The 23,165-nt window shown below is 41.0% G+C and overlaps 2 protein-coding genes across 2 annotated transcripts; both read right to left on the bottom strand.

Annotated features, from left to right (window-relative positions):
* Window positions 1-1,579: 1,579 nt before the first annotated feature.
* On the bottom strand, window positions 1,580-10,159 carry mcrs1 (microspherule protein 1). Its single transcript, XM_085159745.1, has 14 exons — window positions 9,853-10,159; window positions 9,081-9,235; window positions 8,757-8,895; window positions 8,461-8,625; window positions 8,202-8,311; window positions 7,955-8,063; window positions 7,619-7,757; window positions 7,206-7,281; window positions 7,015-7,043; window positions 4,096-4,188; window positions 3,898-3,980; window positions 3,659-3,746; window positions 2,105-2,232; window positions 1,580-2,010 (listed from the first exon to the last, which is right to left on the bottom strand). The coding sequence occupies exons 2-14, from the start codon at window positions 9,233-9,235 to the stop codon at window positions 1,924-1,926; spliced, it is 1,401 nt and encodes a 466-aa protein (XP_085015871.1). The 5' UTR covers window positions 9,853-10,159; the 3' UTR covers window positions 1,580-1,923.
* Window positions 10,160-10,671: 512 nt separating this feature from the next.
* On the bottom strand, window positions 10,672-17,729 carry cyp27b1 (cytochrome P450, family 27, subfamily B, polypeptide 1). The gene is made up of 9 exons (XM_085159743.1): window positions 17,167-17,729; window positions 16,446-16,636; window positions 15,973-16,163; window positions 15,225-15,425; window positions 14,365-14,528; window positions 14,109-14,275; window positions 13,926-14,007; window positions 13,628-13,825; window positions 10,672-12,589 (listed from the first exon to the last, which is right to left on the bottom strand). The coding sequence occupies exons 1-9, from the start codon at window positions 17,392-17,394 to the stop codon at window positions 12,476-12,478; spliced, it is 1,536 nt and encodes a 511-aa protein (XP_085015869.1). The 5' UTR covers window positions 17,395-17,729; the 3' UTR covers window positions 10,672-12,475.
* Between the last annotated feature and the right edge of the window lie 5,436 nt (window positions 17,730-23,165).

Here is a 23,165-nt window from a genome sequence, read left to right as displayed (position 1 = left end):
TGTAAATCAAAATATATATTTTCGTATCCAAGTAGTGATACATTGCCTTTTCTTTTGTTTCTTCATGTTGTTGCTAGGTAGCCCGTGAAACAGGTATGTTGTGTATTTTAACATTTCACAGACAAAACCTGGTTAATGACAGAATCCACATGGAAAGAGAGCCACCAGGTTACATTCAAACTTTACACACACCTTATACAAATATTTAAGAGTTACTTATGTAATACTAACAGTCTGCCAGGGGTGTGTAGGTTGTTGCAATTTGGTGGAATGTATTAATTTACAAGAGTTGTAAAGATCCCTATAGGGTTTAGTTCAGGTGAAAAAATTGAATGGATTATGTTCTTATTGCTGTGGAGTTCATATAGATTTTGAACAGCTTATAGAATTTATTCTCGCCTGAGCGGTGAAAGAGGCGGGCAGAGTGTGTAAGTGTGTTTATGTCTCTGTAGGAAAATTCTGTCACATATGTGCCTAATAACACCTAGAATAGTGATCCTGTTGTTTTGTTAACTGTTTGGCTTTCTAGTGCCATCTACTGGTCAAATGTACTCCTCGTGTTTTAACACTTCAGCACTTTGGTAACAAAAAGGGTAACACTTGTGAGGAGTCTGGATTTTCCGGTTCTTTAAAACTCATCTCGAACAAGTCAGAGCAGGATGGTTAAACCTGCACTGACATGCTGTCAGTTTAATGAAATGTGTTATTTTATCAGTCCTTTAAATGCACTTGGTATGTATTTTGGGAAGACCATTGACTATTCATGCCTCATTACTCGTTGTCATTCAACAAAGCTCTATGGTGAAAATAAAGTTTAATGTAAAAGTTAATGACTCTACTCCATCCTACAGTAACTGAATGTTAGGCAAGATAACTTCATCTAGGATTAATAAATTAATAATAGAGAATGAAATTAGTTTTGTGAGCAAACAATATTTTAGCCTAATTAAGGCATATTAAGCTTAGTTAAACAGAAGAACAGGCCTGCAGGGCGCCTCTTATACAACAAATAAAGCTGTTGCAGACTAACAGACTAATATCACACAGGAAAAGCAAAGGCCATAAATAATTTTCCCCTCAAATTCTCCCAATCCGTGCATTGACCTCACTGTTATAGTTTAGTAAAATCTTTCTTACTGTTGAGATGATGGAATAAAACTGATTAAACTTAAGTTAAAGGCACTCAGCCCAAGAGGAACAACGTAATACACTCAGTTTTGGTCACATGCATTACCTTTTTAATTTGAAAAGCAGAACTAGCAATCACTGGTGCTCTCAGACACTTTAAGTGGTGTTCAGCACTTAAAGTGTCTAAGTTAAACAGGGAGTTCATTTTTAGTCAGTATGCTTCATCATACCTGCTGCATGTTAAATAAGCATATAAAGAGTCTCAGTCAAAAGATATAATGGACTTATACCTCGAGTCATCTTGTGTAAAGTCAATATTCAGTGTTTTCAGCTGTTTTTCTATTAACTTCTTATTTACAAACAGATTTCTTTGCAAGTTTGTTTCGTCCAGAACTGTTTTTTTCTTTTTTGGGAACATGCAAAATTTAATATTCAAACAGCCAGACATTCATTGTGTATACAAGTTTATTAATTTGAAAAAAGTTTTACTACAGAATTTAAATACAATATTGTGAAAAGCTGGAAAAAGCGAGGCTCTGTGAGAGTGTCTACATTACATACAACATAAAATATCCACACACCAAGTAAAAACCTGTTGCTGTCATGCTCCAGGATTTAGCTGAAGCCTGTGTGACAATCACATTTCAGGCTGAGGGGTGAGAAGGCCATTGTCAGTCCTATCCCCTCGAAGCACTACAATGCCTCACAAGAGCACCTGTAACCAGTGTTGAGCAGACTGCCTGATATGACATGCTCTGCTGCCATAGGCCAATTCTGCAGCTGCAAGGCTGACGATCACTGTTGTGTCATCTTGGCCGCTTCAGCTTTTATTAGAGAGATGAGCTCCAGATTAATAAGAAACACGAAGCGAAGACCTGCAATCTGAAGAAACAGACAGGTTATTTAAGCAAGAATAAAAGATTAAACAGCCATTTAATATGAATAATAAACAACTTGGTTAAGATTCTGACATTACCTCCACCACTGAGTTATTATTTAATTTCCACTTGTTGCCTGACAGGACCGGTCTGCCATCTATGTAAATAGGCCGCCTGCCCTCATTGGCAATGAAGAAGTCTCCGTTGTTCTTCAACTTAATAATTCCTGGCAAAACAAACAGTAAACATCAAGTACATCTGATTGACCTCTGCAAGCTGAAACACTAAAATTTAACCAGACAAACTGATGCTTCCATTTGTCAAAAGAATGATTCAGTTTCTTCTTCTTCTGTTTTCAGCTGCTCCCTTTAAGGGTCACAGAAGTATATTATCTGCTTCCATCTCACCCGTTCCCTAACATCCTTCTCTGTCACACAAACCCTCTGCATGTCCTAGTTCATTAAATCCATGAATCTTTTGTGCTCCTCCTCTTTTCCTTCTACCTGGCAGCTCCATATTCAATATCCTTTGACCAATACATCTATAATCCTTCCTCTGCACATGTCCATGTCCAATAAATAGATACATGTGGGTGAGAAACATCAATAATCATGGCTGTAAAAGGCACAGGAGACACAATGAGCAATCAGACAGAGGGAAGGGAGCAGCTTTGACTGTGAGAGAAATGCTGTTCCACAGTTTGGGGGCAAGCACAGAGAACCGTCTCCTCTGAGTTTAACTCCAGAGCAAGGGACAGTCAGAAGCATTGGATCAGCAGACAAGAATGACCTGGAAGCTGATCGGGGGTGTAAGAGGTCAGAGATTTAATGAGTGAGTCAAATCACTATGGCCTTTGTAGGCAAACAAGATGATCTGAAATCGATTCTGAACCTTACTGCCAAGCAGCTAAAACAGGTGAGATCTGATGTCTTTTTCAGGTGCCTGTGAGGAACCAAGCAGCAGCATGGTCACTCCGAATAACAATCTTAACAACAACTCTGGAGGTCAACTCTGCCACCTCCAAACTGACCTCCTGTTACCATACATCCCAACAGGTCTCACTACCATGATGTAAACCTTCCCTTGCACTCTTGCTGCCATCCATCTGTCACAAATAACCTGATACTAGTCTCTACCCATTCCACTCTGCCTGCACTCTCTTCTGCACTGTCTGTTGCTTTGGATGGTTGACCTCAGGTATTTATACTTATCTACCTTCACACTCTCTATTCGTTGCATCTTCACCTTTCCAACTCTCTCCCCGTCATTTACACACATTTTCTGTTTTGTTTCTACTGACTTTCATTCTGCTTTTCTCCTCTACCTTTTCAGGCTCTCTTCCAACTGCTCCCACTACAGATCACAGTGTTATCTGTAAACATCATAATCCATGGAGAATCCTGCCTGACCTTATCTATTAATCTGTCCATGACAACTTCAAACAAGAAGGAATGGTGCGATTTCAGAGTCTCTAAATGGTTACTGGATAAGCCATGAAGACAAGCTATACTTGTCATGCTTTCTTTATGCATGCGTTTGGCCAAAATCCAAATGAAGGGACTAACAGTGATGTGTGTGCGTGACTGGACTTAGGAAAAAAAGAAAGCAAATGATGAAACGACATGGTGTTGTTCAAGAAAATGCTAAGTCACCTTGTTTTCTTGAGATTTTCCAAGCAGGCCCCTCTAGCGACAGATCTACATCGATCTGTTTGTCCTTGGTTGCTCTGCCTAATGTAATCTGTGTGAATACGGGTTAAAAAAAAAATTGTATCATACTCCAACAAAAAGAAAAAATTTTCTTTTACAATTACTTGACATTTTCTAACAAACATCTTCCTTAAGCATCTTTTCTCTTTAGTCCTTGTTTCTATTATTGAAAGATTACTTACCTCTCTTGATCTCATAAGGTAGCGTACCATTCTTCCACGTAATGCTGCAAGCGTCTGGTTGTCAAAGTCAGGCATGCTCATCCCTGAAACCCCCAAAAAAAATAAAAACATATGCACACAAATAAATTCTGCATTCCTCAGAACATAAACAAATATAAAGGCTTTCATTTGCACGTTATGAATGAAAGCTTAAGTAACCTGTGATACTGTCCACAAGAACCTGCCAACGAGGCAACTCCTGCTCCAGCTGTCTGATTTCTCTTTTCTGGTGACGGTCTGAAATCATCAGCTCTGAAAGAAAAAGAAGTGTATTGAGCAACTGAGATTACTCTGAGTCAGTTTCCAGTGAGTCACTCAACCCCTGACGCAGCAGCGTGAACTTCCCCATTCATACAGGGGACATTAAAACAAACAGATGTCAACAGCAGAATTCCTTTTCGTTCCTTTTAGACATCAGTTTCTTATTCAATGCATACTCATAGTAATGACGCAGCTTTTAGGATCCCTGGTCAGAACATAGCAGTGTCCTGACATTCAAAGATGCACATTGTGGATTCAGAATAAATCTACACAATGGCTTTTGTAATGCCCCAATGCATCCAAGCGCATTAAGTGAACAGCCAGGTTGACCAATGAGCCAATGAGTTCCCCTTAACTTTTTACATTTTCTGCACTTCAGCACAATCAATGAATAATTAAAAAGTCTGAATGAAAAAGAGCAAAATACATGAATGATAATTTCTCATGTTCTGGCAGGGCATACTGATGGAACATTCCTGTCCTAGATATCAAGAAGATTATGTAAACGGTTCAGATTAAGTAATATTTCAGACTTTGGCTGACTGTTTTTAGTGTTTTAGTGCATGCGTAGTGCAGCTAAAAAAAGACTTTTGAACATTTGAATACTTGACTAAATGTAGTTTGAACCAGAGTCTTTATTGATCTAGTTTTAAGAGCATTTAAGTTACACCATTCAAACTCTGCAGTGTGTTTAGATTAATTAATTACATGATGCTGTTTTTTCCTCTGCACATTACCTATCTGTCTTATCAGTTTGATCTATATTGCCATCTCTGTTGTCAAAGGAGCTTGCAAAGAAAAGCGTCTGGACTTCTTTAAGTTACTTGAAGACGTTTCACCTCTCATCCGAGAGGCTTCTTCAGTTCTAAGGTCAAATGGTGGAGAGTCCCAGATATAAACCTGGTGGGAGTGTCCCCCCACAGAGGGACAAAAGGACCCCCTGATGATCCTCTAATCGCCTGAGCCAAGGTGTGGAACTGGGTGTGGGTCCCAATCAGTCAGAGTTTCGGGTGAGTTCATTGTGAAACCTGGCCCCACCTTATCATGCGAATTCCTGAGGTCAGATGGCCCAGGGTGTGAGTGGGCGTTAAGGCGTCTGGGAAGGGATCTCAAAACTGGATTATAGATGGCAGAGAGTTGGTGTCGTAAACCACCGCCTCTGTTCAAAGATGGTCGCTCACAGTGGACATAGATGGCTTCTTTCACTCCTCTTTCAAACCATCTGTCCTCTCTGTCCAAAATGTGAACATTGGCATCCTCGAAAGAGTGTCCTTTATCCTTAAGATGCAGATGGACAGCTGAATCTTGTCCTGTGGAGGAGGCTCATCTATGTTGTGCCATGCGCTTGTGAAGTGGCTGTTTGGTCTCTCCAATGTAGAGGTCTGGGCATTCCTCGCTGCACTGTACGGCATACACCACATTGTTAACAATGTGGTTGTTAACCTCTACATTGGAGAGACCAAACAGCCACTTCACAAGCGCATGGCACAACACAGAAGAGCCACCTCCACAGGACAAGATTCAGCTGTCCATCTGCATCTTAAGGATAAAGGACACTCTTTCGAGGATGCCAATGTTCACATTTTGGACAGAGAGGACAGATGGTTTGAAAGAGGAGTGAAAGAAGCCATCTATGTCCACTGTGAGCGACCATCTTTGAACAGAGGCGGTGGTTTACGATACCAACTCTCTGCCATCTATAATCCAGTTTTGAGATCCCTCCCCAGACGCCTTAACGCCCACTCACACCCTGGGCCATCTGACCTCAGGAATTCGCATGATAAGGTGGGGCCAGGTTTCACAATGAACTCACCCGAAACTCTGGCTGATTGGGACCCACACCCAGTTCCACACCTTGGCTCAGGCGATTAGAGGATCATCAGGGGGTCCTTTTGTCCCTCTGTGGGGGGACACTCCCACCAGGTTTATATCTGGGACTCTCCACCATTTGACCTTAGAACTGAAGAAGCCTCTCGGATGAGAGGTGAAACGTCTTCAAGTAACTTAAAGAAGTCCAGACGCTTTTCTTTGCAAGCTCCTTTGACTACGATGACCTGGATGACTGAGAACCTTCACAGACATATTGCCATCTCTGTTATTAAATTACAGCTGAATAAATATTTAGTCTAGCTCTTTAACAATGACATTGTTGTTCACAACCTTTGGTTGCCAAATCAGACAGCAGTGTTTGCTAAACCTGCTTAGTTTTAACAGGTTTCAGGGGAAAGGACATTCATGTAAATATTAATATAACCAGAGGTTTACGTCCATGTCATCTACAGACGGATACATTAAGACATTTTAATTCCAGGTAATTAACAAGGAAAAACAAATTATCTGCAATACAGAACTACTGGAACAAAACGCATCTGATCTGGAATTTGACTTCAGCTCACATTGATAATAAGTGATCTGAGCTTCTTTTGACATTCACAGATTAAATGGGTTGGTAAATGGTAAATGGACCGGTGCTTTTATAGTACATTTCTTTCTGAAGTGAACGCTCAATGCACTTTTCATTACAACCCAAATACACCCATTTACAGTGCCGTCTCATGCTTTTCAGTGCTTTCCAACTATCACAGACACACTCACACTTCAATGGGTGCATCAGGGTCAGTCTACTGTTCAGTATCATCTCATGGACAAACTGACATATGGACCACTTTGAACTCAGAAGAACATTAGAAAATCCACTGTCTCCTAAATCACAGTAATCCACAGTGACCTCTCCTGTCTCTTCTTCTTTTAATGTGAATAAAGGTGATGTGTGATGTGCAAAATTAACTGAATCTACATCGTAAGCAAATTACTTACCATGTTCCAACACTTCATCTCTGCTGTCCCTGTGTGAAAAGCAACAGAACAACTTATAGGTGCCCTGAAGTCATGGAAATACAATGCTTTTTAAGAATTTGGAAAATATAGCATGTAATATCCTTTAGCATGACCTGAAATGTTACAAGCAGTAAAAATTTGCTGAATGCTGAAGTGAATGTCTGACTTACTTTAATTTTACATCATCAACCATCTGCTCGGCGTCAGAGAAGTTGAGAACTTGGTCACCTTTTGGGAGGGGCTGTACTGCAAAACAGTCAGAGGTAAGATGTTTTTAAATTTTTTTTGTTTTGTACATATTTTAGAGAACAACCAGGTATGTCAAGTTAATTCTTAGTAGTTTTATTGGGAGAAAATTATAACATTCATTTTTCAAAACACTGTTGGAGTAACTGTTTGCTATCTTATGTCCAAACATCCTCCTCGCCTCTATTAAAATGTTTACATTGCAAATCCCACGAAGCCACAAAGATGATCAATGCATTTGATGTTGACATGAGTTATACTTGTATGGTTTTCCAGCTGCTCAATACCCAAACTGTCAACGGGAATTTGAATGGATCCTCCGGGAAACTGAACTCACCACTCTGGTCGTCCAGCAGGTAGTACTGCTTGAGCAGCTGCCAGTGCACCAGTAGGCTCTTGGGACTGCGAGACGGGTGAAAGACATTAGGGTGCTTACTTAAAAGCTCCTGAAACACGTCCAGTTTAGGCTGACTGGTCTGTTTAGAGAGAAACATAACACAACACTGTGTGTGAATACAACAGTCCAATATGTACAGTAATAATGTGTTTCATTCCAATCAAGGTGAAATCTCACAATTTTGAGCCATTAAAAAGTGACCTTAACTGGGAATGCATTTTCCCTGTGGAGCACTTATAATAGGATATACACAATAGCCCACTCAATATAACTTACTGAACCAATCTTGGCCAGCAGTGCCTCCTCAGCCTGACTGAAGAGAGCTTTGCTTTGGATTGCTGCAATTGCTTCTGGGTGAAGCTGCCGCATGGCCTGCCATGCCAGCCTAAATAGACACACAAAACCAAGAATGTGCTTAAAAGATGACTCAAACACACAAGTGTAATAAAGCATATGGAGATATGCAGGACTGGGAGACTGCAAAAACCTAGTCAGAGTCAACAACAGATGCTAGGCGTCTTACTTTGAGATGACGGGATCGTAGAGCAAAGCGTACCACCGCTCTTTAATTTCACGCAAAGTGAAACGACAGCTGAACTTGACCCCCAGATGAACAGAAGTTAAGTCAGTGGTCTACAGACAAACACAGAATACCACACAAGATACCATGAATCAATACACATTAGATCATACACTGACAATCAAAGCCATTAAACAAAGCAGCTCCTTTAAGCTAATTCAGGACAACCTTTTTGACAATAATCTTGTTTTTGGTAGCTCACCTGCAACACTGCATTTATAAGCAGCAGATCATCTGTGGGTTTCCATCGGCCCAAGTCTTTAGTAATATGTAAAGGCTGCTTGCTTTTCTTAACTCTTTTGGTTAAAGGTGCAGGGTTTAGTACCATTGTCAGAGATGGTGTAAGAGTTGCTCCTGATTTTGTTACCTGAAAAAGCATCATTAAGGGGGGGGGGGGGGGGGGGTAAGAAAAGAGAGAGAATCATAAAAAAATGTGCATATTTATCATCTTTAATGTGAATTCACTCAATAATCTGTGGATTTGTTGGTCTTATTTACCTTTTTTTTCTCACTTGAGGAAGGCTCACTCCCCGAACAGCGCACAGGCTCCATTACGGGTGGACCTTTGACTCTACTGGATGACTTCACAAGACTGCTTTCCACTAGCTCATCGTCAAACTTTTTTCGCTTTATTGACCTAAACAGATTGTGATAATAAAGTAGTTCTTTAAAAATTTAAAGATTAACCAGGGAAAAAAACAAAACAAACCACAGTACTGAAACACCATCAGCATAGAAAACAAAGATTCATTTCTTCCTGCTAATTATGCTGGAATACCACCCTGACTGAAATAATGAAATATACATTAGTAGATATCAAACCTGGATGAACTTCTGCGTTTGGGAACACCACTGCCAAATGCTTGTGTTGCTGTCCTTTTCAGGTCTTTTACTCCAAGTGACTCTTCATCCTCTGACCGACTCTGAGCACCACCTACTCCCATCGAGGTGCCAACCACAGGGTCCCCAGCCTGCATCTGTTCAAATGCGTCAGGAAACAAAGCAAGAAAGAGTTAAAACGTTTCTCAGCAACACTTTGTTTCACAGAGTCGCTAAACTTTAAATATGCTGTTGTCTGTAAAGGTTTCTTTACATTTGCGATGAACTGCGGGTTCCTCTGGTAGGTTTTCACTAAATTCAAATGCCATAATATTAAGCATTTTATTAACACTGGAATAACAATAAAAGTATAACTCCAGACGTAAACCGAAAGTTACTCCGGGCACACAGATTACAGGATAAATGTTTTATTAATAGTTTAAATTCACAATTGTGTATAAAACTGACTAATAGTATTATTGTTGTTTTTGTTGTTGCTTATAGGAGTCAGGGGAATTAACAACTAACAAGTTAGCTAGCTTTGTAAACAAATGCCATCTATTGCTGCCTTCAGAACATTATATTTAATAACAAATTGATATCTATAGCAAACCTCTCTCTCAGAAAGCAACACACTAAGGTCTGTTTAGCTAACAAGCGTAATTTGATTTAAATGACCGTTGGTTTGTGTTGGCTAGCTAACATTAGCTAAGCTAACTGCTAGCTTTGATTATTAACGAGTTAAAGTAACAAGTTACGCTGTTTTGCCACTCACCTTCCCACACTGTTCCCCTTCGTTGTGTCTTTAAAGGAAAAGATTAAGTTATTATAGTCCAGTATTTCTCTTTGTAAATCCCTCGTTGTTCCGGCTACATGGCTAACTCGCTTACTTGACGCTTGCCTCGTTAGCAATAGCCGTTTGGCTAGACAGTTGTTTTCTTCCTGTCTAGCTCACCCGCTGTTCGCAACACCGCCGCCATCCGGGCTAAAGTAACAGTGGCCTCCGTTATCTTTAACATATTGTATTACAGTGCCTTCCTCTGAATATTCATCTGTCAGAACAATGCACGTCGTAAATATTTGAAACGTAACCTTTTTTTTTTAACTTCTTCTCTATTATAGATGTAACCGGCAAAGTGAATCCCCATATGTGTAAAAGTGAATAAAATCCACATTTTCACATTTGAATGTAATTATGCAGCTTCATGAAAAAACATCTTGTCCACCAGGTGACCCGCCCAGCAGTTTTAATATTGTAATTTGATACTTTTGTATCTAATACACCACGCCTCATTGGTCCTTTTCCCAGCAGACACTTTAAAACTTTTCCAGAAGACTTTTATTGTATTTCTGGCGCTTTTGCAAATGTACTCACTACAGGGTATAAGCTGCAGCATTTATTTCATCTGCATGGCCTGGCAGAACAGATACTGTATCACAGTATTCACACAGATTCTTCCATATCCATTTATCTATAGCAAAATATAGATTTGGGGTCAAGAACACACTTGAATGTCATGGTTATTTGGGGCCAATAATTTCTTTGAACTGTTCTTTTTCCCGGGTGGAATCATCATCGTACATGTTGTTTAAAAAGAAGAACACGGTGTACAAGTTTGGATTTATTTTGGATTCTCTCTAATACCCACAAGGTAAAAAATATACATGCACGCTCAAATATATGTGTACAGCCCCATTCATTTTTGATTAAATATCTCTTAGGAAGTTCTACCTTGACCATATGCTTTTGGTAGCCATTAACAAGTTTCTGGAACAATTCTAGCTGGATAGTTGACCAATCTTTTCAGGAAATTTTTTGTAGAGTTCATTTAAATTGTCTGGTTTCCTGGCACCAACTCAGCTTTTGAGCATAGGGTAGAAACTCAATGTTCGCTTACTTTTACAAAAGCAAGTTATTAAAGATGCATGCTGTAAATAATTCCACCCTGGAAAAAGAACAGCTCATGCCCATGATGAGTAAACCTGTGACCACAACTGTAGCACATACCTATAAAACACATGACTGTGGTTGAGGTTGTGCTTGGCAGCAATGTGGTCCAAGCTATTGAGTCACAGCAGCTACACAGCAGTTTACACTGTCATGTCACACAGGAACTTTGATACCCAGCGTTATTTTCATGCAAACATTTGTAGAAAACGTGTGGTCCATGTAAAACATGCTTGATTGACCTGAGCCCTAGTCTGATGGTGCTGTGGATGATGATGGAGATATTTTCTTTAACGAGACACAAAGGCATCACATAAAGAAACACATGGTACAAACAGTAGGCCAAGATTCAACGTGAAACCGTTTATTGACATTTACAGTGACAGTTTCCAAATGCGATAAATTAGAATAAATACAAAGTTCAGATCGTGAATCTTATTACTTACAAAATGATGTAATATCTTTCAAGTTTAGATGTATAAAAAAAAATAAAAATAAAATAGATAAGCTTCGCCAGTGAACTAAAGACAGTATTGAAGAATTTGAAAAGAGTACAGAGTGGCCTGTTTTTGGATTTTAGTGGCATTATATATTCATACACAAGCATAATCTTAGCAGCTGCCTTTTTTTTAAGGAACCCATCACTAAAGGTTTTTGCACCGTAAAAGCACCTTTTAAAAACACATCAACACAATCAACATACTGACAATCATGTTTACGGACACCTCTGTAGATTTTTTTTTTTCTTCCGTGTGCAAGACTGAACTCTGAGCTCCAAATTCTCTGCGGCTCATGATATTCTGGACGTACATAGAAACTCTCTTGAAATATTTGCACAATCAGGACACTGCAGATACCACGTATCTACGAGCGTGCACGATCACAGTTCATAATCAGATTTAAGAGACTGTTACCAAATTCAGGGAAACTAATTTCTGTCAAATTCCAAGAAATGCAGCAATGACTAAAAAGATCAAATGAAGGACGAGTAGCGAGGGCACACACGTCAGGCGAGGCGCAAACGTCAGATTTTATTTCCTTACTGTATATCTTTCAACTCTCTCCCTACTCCTCCTTTCTCAATCCGTTTTCCACACCGGCCCAGATTTTGCATGAATTGTACCGCACAGCAGATGGAACAGACGACAGACAGAAGATCCCTTCTTTGGGTCTGGCCTTTGCACAAATGAGCACCTTTTGCCAAAACTGGACGTTACCCTTCTCCCAGTTGATAATGCCTCTGTAATAATCCATCAGCCCTCACCCTTCATTCATCTGTCCTTCTCCACATGTCCGCCTGCAGGCTGCAGGTGAGAAGGGCTTTGGTCTTAGTTGGGATGAAGGCTGAAGGCCCACTCTGAAATATAGCACTGCGATAACGGCGCCTGCTTGTTCTGTCCTGCTTGTTGCTGCTCACAGGCACGTAACTGATCAGTTCCAGGAGATTAGGTCACCGTTCAATAAACTGCAGGCTGATGACATTTTCAGGAACTAGAAGTGTCCGTGTCATGGGCTTCACAGAAGCTCCCTCTGGGTTCGGCTTCACATCGAACTCTGAAATGATCTAATGAAATCAGAAACAAAGCAGATTAAGCGCAGGGCGCATGAAATGAAAAGCAATCAAGTGCTGCGTAGTGACCCTGAAATCACTTACTTACAACACAAGCTGTGTTCAAACAGTAACAGAATGTGTTTTTCTTAATTAAATACATTCCCAAAAGCTGACATACACTGTACAACCTAATTTCCCCCAAAAACTTGGGATGCAGTATAACATGTAAGTAAAAAACAAAATAAAGTAATGACTTGAAAAGCTTTTCTACCCCATAATTAATTAAAACAGTACAAAGACAAAATGTCAAATATCAAAAGTGAAAATTTTAAAATATGTGATATAATATGTTCAGTTTAAATTCAGATGCAAGTAACAAGTTTTCAGAAAGGACTGGAAATACTACATAATCCTTAAAAGACACCGGTGAAACATCTCATAGCTAATTGGATTGATTAGTGACATGATTGGTTATTAAATGAAATTCTCCAGGAGTCTTTCACTTTCGAGTTCAGCTGTTTCAATGACTACATGCAAGTACTTGAACAATTAAACAATTGGAGGTTGGAGACAAAGTTAAAGAAGCAAGGCTGAGAGGATTTGGACATGTGCAGAGGAGGGATGTTGAAGATGTAGCTGGAGGCAGGAGGAAAAGAGCAAGACCACAGAGAAGTGGTGAAGGAGGACATTCAGAGAGTTGGTGTGATAGAAAAGTATGCTCAGGATAGGGTGATAGAAAAGGTGATAGGAAGATGGTCTGTCTGCAGTCCAGACCTGTGCTCGATTAAGATCAACAAATATCACCAAGGAAACACAAAAGTGTGTCAGAAAGGGATGTCACTGTAATTAAATGCAACAGCTTAAATATTTGACATGTTGTCTTTATTACAGTCTCCTAATATTTTGGGGGTAAATGGGGTTGTATATTCTTTAAGAATGCTTTTAGGGTTTTTTGTTTATTTGTTTTTTTAGTCGGAATTTAATGGCAAATGACAAAAAAAAAAACCACACAGGAAAAACAAGAAAAAGACAAAAATTGCTGTAACTCACCCTGGCAAGAGCAAGGTAGAGCTCCAGCTCAGCAATACGGCGACCTATGCAGCTGCGTTTTCCCACACCGAAGGGCACAGAGGCATATGGGTGATAAGTCTGGTCTTTGTTCAGCCATCGATAGGGATTGAAATGATTTGGGTTTGCAAACACTACTGGATCCCGTGATGTTGCAAAGTGGCACAGGGTAATCAAAGTCTGAAAGGGAATTTTATTTTGGTCAGATAGGTTTTTGACTATAATGGTAAAACTGAAGCATTACAACTTGATACTGGCTAGAGTCAGATGGTGAACTCACATTTTTTGGGATGAGGTAGCCTCCAACCTGGATGTCTCTTTCTGGAATGACCCTTGCATTAGCAGGAATAACAGGGTATAACCTAAAAAAATAAGGAAAACAAAACAAAACACAATAGCGTAAGCTAAATTTGATTTCAAATCTCATAACATCTTCAAATATCTGAAACCTTTTGAGTTATACCTGAGCACTTCTTTGACTATGGCCTTCAGGAAAGGCATTTGAGCTACATCCGCAGCCTCTGGTATCTTTCGACCTTCAAGTACAGTCAACACCTCCGCCCGGAGAGTGGCCTGTACATCTGGATGACGGGACAGCTCGTACAAAGACCAGGACATGGTGCTGGAGATCTGAAACAACAGAGCGACGGATGGTTTTAACATTTGCTGGCCTAAAATCAGGAACTGATAAAGGAAGACGGCAAAGGAGCCACTCTCACTGTGTCAACTCCTGCAAGGAGCAGCTCCGTGACGTTGCTGTAGACTGTCTTCAGGGGCAGCCCCGTCTGCGACAGGAAGTAGGTGAGATAACGGCCCTCTACTTTCTCTCCTCGGGCAACCTTATCTGCTTCGGCAGTCAGACGCTGGTCAATGTGACCTTTTGCTGCAGATACATGGAGATAAGCCATGACACATTTATCCCTCGATGATGATGATGATGACACAGAGCGTTAAGTCTTTAACTTTCTGGTGTCAGGTTCAATAAAGTTAGGTCAAATTCCCCTTCTTAAAAACAAAATCCCTAAAACCACGTATCAATTTCATGACTAACATTCACGCGTGTTTCAGTGCAGATGATCTTGAAGTGCGTGAAGGTTAAAGACTTTAATCTCCCTCTTGCCGATCTAGCTCGAACCAGTGCGATTACGTCAAAACATGTCTGATGTCTCAGATCTTCTGTGAGTCTTAATGTACTGTGTGAGAGAGCGTGGGATGTCAACCCAGGGCTAAGTGGAAACCGGCGGCAGCCAATGACAAGAGAGGAGAGCAGAAGGAAAATAATAACATCAAGTGTGGAAACATCATGTTTGTCTTGGTTCCACATTGCAGTGCCAGCTTGTGTAACGCATCTCCAGCTTGAGTACAGCCAGAAGCATCTTTATAATATCCTGTAGTCTCATCTCTGGTATATGACTTATATTTAGTTTTTACTTGTGCATTTTATATAATATTTTACCAAGTGCTTTTTTGGAGACTGCAGCCTGCTTGTAGTTTCTGTTATCACTTTTAATTTTAAAGTACCATTTTTTCTCATTTTTCTGTCCAAGCTTAAAATGTTGTGCTGTGAGAAATAGCTTACCAAACTCAAACATGTAGTCCCAGCACTGGCAAAAGATATTCCAGGGTTTGGGGAACAACTGGTGCAACCAGCTGGGCATGGCCATGGTAAGAAGCGTCATCACAAACATGGTGTTGATAGATTGGATGAAACGCTCCGTGTCTTCGGGAACAACCTGATCCAGGCAACCAATTCTGGATTCGAACAAGACCGAAGAAATGCCTGCCAAAGCAAAAAAAAAAAAAACAAAGCTCGTGACGAAGGCAAGAAAAGATGACTAGCGGCTTTTTTTTTTTTACTGAAAGCTTCCGAGGTGAACATGCATGACATTTGCCAGGTTTTTAGCCTCTTTATCAGAAATGCCTATTAACTAAAGGTGTGATGGTTAAATAAATAATACTGTCTGCATGCAAAGTGAAAACTTAAATATTGGCAGCTTTCATCAGCTCCATGTATCCAGCATTTATATTTAACTCCTGCAAAAAGAGCTTCAGTGTAGCTAGTTATATCATTGCGTAAGATCAACAATGGGTCATTTCTCATCAAATCATGGTTACATGCTTTTTTCCCCTCCAGCTGTACAATAACAATGATGACAGAATGGTAAACATCACATGAGCATGAATTATTAAGGCATGCCTGCACAGGAATGTGTGTTTAAAATGTTAACAATGTGACATAATATTTGTGCATACAGATGACTTTGATTACAGCATTTATGTGGCACGGTACATCCTGTGAAGATCCTTGAGACGGCATGAAACCTTACCCTCGAGGCCGAAGCGATAGAACTCGCTGGCGATGTCGGTGACAAGGCCCTGAGGATGTCTGCTGAGGCGAAGTTTGGCAATGAGATCACTGACGACACTGTTCAGGGTTTTATCATAAGCTTCCACTGCCTTCGGCCGCAGCATGTGTTTCCCCAGGAGACTCCTCACTGTCTGCCACTCCTCCCCCTCACTAGACACACGCGCACACACATTAATGTGAAAACTGATACAGTGGCTCCAGCTCTGCACACAATTCAGTTAACTGCTGTATTGCATTGTATACTGACTGCATACGCTAAAGTTCTGGCTCTTTCTATCTGTAAGTGAAGGAAAGCTGATAGAAGAGTGGTATAAAGTCTTTGAACTGAATGAGACTGGCCAAATATTACATTTACTTCAGCTTTATCATCTGATGAGAAACAAAATGGAAAAGCGGAGGAAGTAAAGCTGAAAGATCTTCCTGCAAGCTTACGCTGTCAAAAGTCCGTAGTGATGACCTCTCAGCTTCCTGTAGTCCTTCCAGGAGGAAAGATCGGAGCGCATTGGGTGCTCGCCCTCCTGCCTCAGGATCTGCTCAATGAGCGATGGATCAGCCACATGAACTGTCAGGATGGGACCAAAGCTTGCCTTCCACATAGGTCCATACCGCTGGACTCCCTCCAGCTAGGAGATTAGACAAAGGTTGTAAAGGCACTGCAATCATCACCTTTGGAGGCACCATCCTCCCTCCAGTTTAGAGATCACTGCAGAGATGTATTTGCCTTGCAGGCGTTTTAATGCACTAGTTATTAGTTATTTGTTTTAAGGATGCATTCACTTCACATAGGCACGATCTGTCACGTTGACAAAGGACAGTTCATTCAGCTTAGAGTGAAGTGCAAAGCTCTCAGTAGATACAGAGATTTTAAACTGAAGTGAGAGACAGCTTGAAGCAGAAGGTATAGACTGGATGTGCTTTTGTGAGACAGCGAAACTTCGCAGAGGGGACGAAAAATAATGTAAGAGGATATTTTATAAATGTCACATTGAGAGGGGAGTCAAAGTACTTGCATTGTGTTATGTAAAAAGAACCACCTGCACTCACGTTTTTAGTCTACAATGACGATACGTGCACTTTGGATATTTTTAGTAAACGTGCAATAATTGTAAATATCTCATACAGGGTTTTTTTTTTTTCGTGTTTATCTTCTTACCTGTAACTCATGCAGACGTGACAGACCGCGTTTGGCAAACAAGTCCCAGGCGAAGCTGGTGACCGACGGCCCGGGCATCTCGTTCAGCGTCTTCACTCCCTGCATCTTGGTGCCCTCCGAACCGGCTGCTGCGCCCTCAGCCCACCTCTCCATCAATTTGACCAGCGGGAATGCCGTCCGGCCGGATACTCTGAGCGCTTGCTGCAACATCCTTCTCACTAAGATCATGGAGCGGTGACGCAACGCGGGCCTCTCGGATGTCGACGCTCATTTTGTTTTACCGGTTGAGCGTCCTATTTATAACTGCCTTTATGACCTGCTCCAAGAACCAGGCGAGCAAAAGCTGTAAATTTGCTTACTCTGGGCCAATCATGGGTGCAAAGGCAGCTCAGGTCCCGCCCCACATGGATGAAAATGGGGAAGGCGTGTACCAAGAAAAAGGTGTGTCCAATCAGAAGGCTGAACCCAGACCATCCCAGCGGCGGCACACGTGGAATCCCAAGATCCTTGTGTTACTGTTGAGACTCATCTCTAGTCCCGAGAAGCACTTTGGTCTCCGATAGTCCCCCACCACCATCACCCACCCACGGCCAATGCTATGGTAAATCCAAATTATCTGAAAGGGGATAAGGTCTATTTAACAGTGATAACAGTGCTGAAGGTTAGTTTCGCCTTAAATAAACATGACAGGCAGCCCGTTGATCCAATAACTAAAAACCTTTAGAAACACTAGACAAATATCTGTAATGAAACTGAGGGAGAAAATAGGTAGAGCTAGTCTGTGTCCTGCCCAAGCTTTGTTTATACAGCTATGGCCAGTTCTTTTGCTGACTTGGTGGGTTTCCTAGCAGAAAATCCTGACCTGATTTCATACTGGAAGCTGTCCAAAGCACCATGTGTGCGGACTGTGAAGTAACAACCCTGGGGCTGTACTCAGAATCTGCTTTGACATTTGCTCCCATCTTAAATCACCCAGTTTCACAGAAACGCAGAGGAATGACTGGCTTTTTCAGGCAGAAACACACCCAAAGGTTGGATGAGGGTGCAATATCTCAGCTCATGCAGCTTTCTTCATTTTTCATATTCGCTATGTCACATTCAAACATGTTGAATGTTTACAGGGCAAGCCTGCAAACATGTTTTGCATGCATGTTTTTGGCACTGCAGTGCAGGAAAAATGCACATTTTGATTAATTCAAAAGAGAGTGTGTTATTTCACACCAAGGGAGCTACAGGAAGAAAGCATTTCTAAGTGCTATGTTATATAGTACTGTGAAAAACCCTTGTGCCACACACCCCTCATTAAACTGCTCTTTAGCAATAGTTCTCCAGGGTTTCTGAAGGTCTTTCAAAGGTTTGGCCATGGCTGCTTTTTCACTCATTTCCAGTCCTGTCCTGTACCTGACCATTTTCAAAGAAACACGAGTTTTGTTTGTTAAGCCACTTAACACTGATGTATGAATCATTCAAGCATAAAAAGGCACTTAACTGTTAACCTGCGTTGTGTCTACAAATAATACAGTGGCTTGCCAAAGTATTCGGCCCCCTTGAACTTTCCCACATTTTGTCACATTACAGCCACAAACATGAATCAATTTTATTGGAATTCCACATGAAAGACCAACACAAAGTGGTGCACACGTGAGAAGTGGAACGAAAATCATGCATGATTCCAAACATTTTTTTTTTTTACAAATAAATAACTGCAAAGTGGGGTGTGTGTAATTATTCAGCCCCCTTTGGTCTGAGTGCAGTCAGTTGCCCATAGACATTGCCTGATGAATGCTAATGACTAAATAGAGTGTGCCTGTGTGTAATCTAATGTCAGTACAAATACCTCTGACGGCCTCAGAGGTTGTCTAAGAGAATATTGGGAGCAACAACACCATGAAGTCCAAAGAACACACCAGACAGGTCAGGGATAAAGTTATTGAGAAATTTAAAGCAGGCTTAGGCTACAAAAAGATTTCCCAAGCCTTGAACATCCCACGGAGCACTGTTCAAACGATCATTTAGAAATGGAAGGAGTATGGCACAACTGTAAACCTACCAAGACAAGGCCGTCCACCTAAACTCACAGGCCGAACAAGGAGAGCGCTGATCAGAAATACAGCCAAGAGGCCCATGGTGACTCTGGATGAGCTGCAGAGATCTACAGCTCAGGTGGGGAAATCTGTCCATAGGATAACTATTAGTCGTGCACTGCACAAAGTTGGCCTTTATAGAAGAGTGGCATGAAGAAAGCCATTGTTAACAGAAAACCATAAGAAGTCCCATTTGCAGTTCGCCACAAGCCATGTGGGGGACACAGCAAACATGTGGAAGAAGGTGCTCTGGTCAGATGAGACCAAAATGCAAAACGCTATGTGTGGCGGAAAACTAACACTGCAAATCACTCTGAACACACCATCCCCACTGTCAAATATGGTGGTGGCAGCATCAGGCTCTGGGGGTGCTTCTCTTCAGCAGGGACAGGGAAGCTGGTCAGAGTTGATGGGAAGATGGATGGAGCCAAATACAGGACAATCTTGGAAGAAAACCTCTTAGAGTCTGCAAAAGACTTGAGACTGGGGCGGAGGTTCACCTTCCAGCAGGACAACGACCCTAAACATAAAGCCAGGGCAACAATGGAATGGTTTAAAACAAAACATATCCATGTGTTAGAACGGCCCAGTCAAAGGCCAGATCTGAATCCAATCGTGAATCTGTGGCAAGATCTGAAAACTGCTGTTCACAAAAGCTGTCCATCTAATCTGACTGAGCTGGAGCTGTTTTGCAAAGAAGAATGGGCAAGAATTTCAGTCTCTAGATGTGCAAAGCTGGTAGAGACAAACGCTAAAAGACTGGCAGCTGTAATTGCAGCAAAAGGTGGTTCTACAAAGTATTGACTCAGGGGGCTGAATAATTACGCACACCCCACTTTTCAGTTATTTATTTGTAAAAAATGTTTGGAATCATGTATGATTTGCGTTCCACTTCTCACGTGTACACCACTTTGTATTGGTCTTTCACGTGGAATTCCAATAAAATTGATTCATGTTTGTGGCTGTAATGTGACAAAATGTGGAAAAGTTCAAGGGGGCCGAATACTTTTGCAAGCCACTGTAGCTACAACTGTGCATTACGTTTTTCTCCCATATATGAGGCATAAAAACAATAATCAGACTTTGGCTTACCCTCTATATTAATGCCAGAATATTTGCAGTTACCATTCTGTAATAATGAGGACACGTCACTGTGTGTGTGGGTATATATATATATATATATATATATATATATATATATATATATATATATGTGCGTGTGTGTGTGTAATATATGATCATAAAAAATAAAGCCCTCTTTAAGCTGCATACTCCCCTCAAACCCAGGACTTAATCTTTTTAAATCATACATTATGCTCATAATATGCCAGCCAAGCGTTACAAACCTTAATATATAAATATGTGCTGCCTAAGGGAGGAAGAATTATGGGTTGGTACCAGAAAATTAACTCTGCTGCCTACAAAGGCTTGTTTCAGAAATTATATATTACATTTGTTTTCATGCAGTGAAACACAGAGTGACACAGACATGAATGTTATACATGCAGAAGTATTCATTAGAGTTACTACAGTGTTAAAAGCCTGTTACCCTCAGATGATCGGACTCTGTCATGAGCAAACAGTGTGGGGTTTCTTGCTGATTAAAACTGTGATTAGGAGAATTTTTTTTTCCTTGCCACTGCAACATCACATGTCCAGTGAGCCTGCTGGTGGGTTACTTAACCCCTGCGGACATCATGCAAGATATTCAGACTTTAAGCACTTAGATGGTGTTTGGGATAATGTGGAGAACACTCCAACCCTTTAGATGAATTGTCTTTATTTTATGGTCCAATCTCTCTATAAAGGCCAGATATGGTGTGATTTTTAAAAAAAAATTGTTTGTTTATCGTTTTGGCTCAGGCGAGGATTCAGTCTTATGAGGATCACTTTCTGTGCTTCTGGCCCTTATCCCCCACACACTTACATAAACTGTTCAGTATAATCAAAAATACACCCTTGATAGTCAAGCTGAACATGGAGATTAGTTCTTCTGAATCAGTTATTTTCCCAAAGCGGAGTGCTGGTCCGAGGAGGCGGAAGTGCGAACATTACAAATAAAAGCAGCACGACTGTGACATAATAAAGTTAGATTTGATTGCACAGTGATGATAGTGAATCAAGTGCTTGCATGGTGGATGGATGCAGGCATTTGATAACAGCTCCAATTGTACTGAAGAACTCCTCAGGGTAGGTGGAGGATATTGTCAGGAGACCATTTTTACGCATTGCAGCAATCCTCGTACATCTGACATCCATCTGACTAGACCATGTGAAGTGACTTCTGAATTAGAAGCTGCAAACAAACTAACTTTGACTAACGAAGATAAAAGTGCACCATGGAGCAGGACATGAGGCGATGACACCAGACTTCCTGAATCGAAGATGCATAGCTATCTTGAAGGGTGATAGATAAAGAGTGACCTCTGAAATTTTCATCAACACTAATAACTTATTAGACATGGCCACTCGTGCCTTGATAAGTCTCGGTCTTACACAACGCAGTGCAAACGTGTTATTTTTTTTGCTGGTCTGCTGAAGCTCCCTGTCCAATGGATAGACAGCCACCTGAGAGACAACAGCAACATATATACCAAACCAATGCTGGATCTCAGCAATCATTTGGTGCTATGTAAAGCTATGATGATGTCAGACTGATGTCATTTTTATTGCATGGAATTAAAAATTCTAACTCTTTGTAAAAAAGATGGACACATTTTTGCACTGGTGTCAATTGGACGCACATCCTCACTTTCTTGTTCAGCTGGCTGGTAACTTAAGACCACACAAGGAACGAATTTCAATTAATCTGTGCTCGCCTCAGAAGCAGGGGATTAATACTGATTATGAAAAACCTAATAGAAAGAATGGCTTCTTTGTGCTAGCGTAAGGTGCAAAGTGTCGTGGCCCAAATGTAGATTATGCTATAGAGCACAGAGGGGGTACCCTCAGAGGTATTTTCCCTTATTGTATTGGCCAAATGCCCAGAAAGGAGGTAGTTATACTCCCAGACTAGTGTGTCAAAGTTCACATCTGCAGTCTGCCTGTCTGGGTGGCATCAGAAGAGTACCTTTGTACACACTTTCAAACACACACAGATGTCTATGTATTAGTATGTGTGCCTAAGCGTGCATGAATGAGAATGTGTCTCACTGTTTTTCTTCACTCTGAAAGCTGTTAGTATAATTTATATATGGTGATGGGTCTCCCCTGGGACACCAGACCGGTGCTTTCGATATTTGAATGATCATTTGATTGACAGACATGACCTGTCGTCAGCTGTGTTTCATTTTTTTGTTGAATGTATCCCTATTTCAAATATAGTCATCAGGTAACAAAAAAGACCTCTTCTCCATAGAAAAGGAACATGGCAGCACAGGTTAGGCTTGCAAAGTTGCGTCTGAACAAAACACAAGACTACAAAGTTGAGATGTTTGGCGGTAATGTACGCCACCATGTTTGCCGAAACCCAAATACAGCATATCAGCACAAACACTTTACAGTCAAACAAGGTGGGGGAGGGGTGATGATTTGGGCCACAGGTCCTGGGGACCCTTGCAGTTGAGTTGACCATGAATTCCTCTGTATACCAAAGTATTCTAGAGTCAAATGCGAGGCCGTCTGTCTAACAAACTGTATAAACTCTTGCCATTACAAAAGGAAAATGATCCCAAGTACACGGCATCAAATCTACAACAGAATGGCTGTAAAGAAACAAATTAAGGTGTTATAATGTCCCAAACTCCAGACCTCAACCTGATTGAAATGCTGTGGTGGGACTTTAAGAGAGGTGTGCATAAACAAATGCCAGTGGGCCAAAATTCCTCCTCAATGATGTGAGAGACCGATAAAGTCATAGAGAAAACAGTTCTTTCTCACATGGCTGTTTATGCTTGTATTAAAGGTTTTTTTTTC

The sequence above is a fragment of the Neolamprologus multifasciatus genome, chromosome 5, assembly GCF_963576455.1.
Source record: "Neolamprologus multifasciatus chromosome 5, fNeoMul1.2, whole genome shotgun sequence".
NCBI classification, from domain to species: Eukaryota; Metazoa; Chordata; class Actinopteri; order Cichliformes; family Cichlidae; genus Neolamprologus; species Neolamprologus multifasciatus.
Note: the sequence above shows the minus strand (reverse complement) of the source record. Positions and strands in the feature narration are given on the sequence as shown.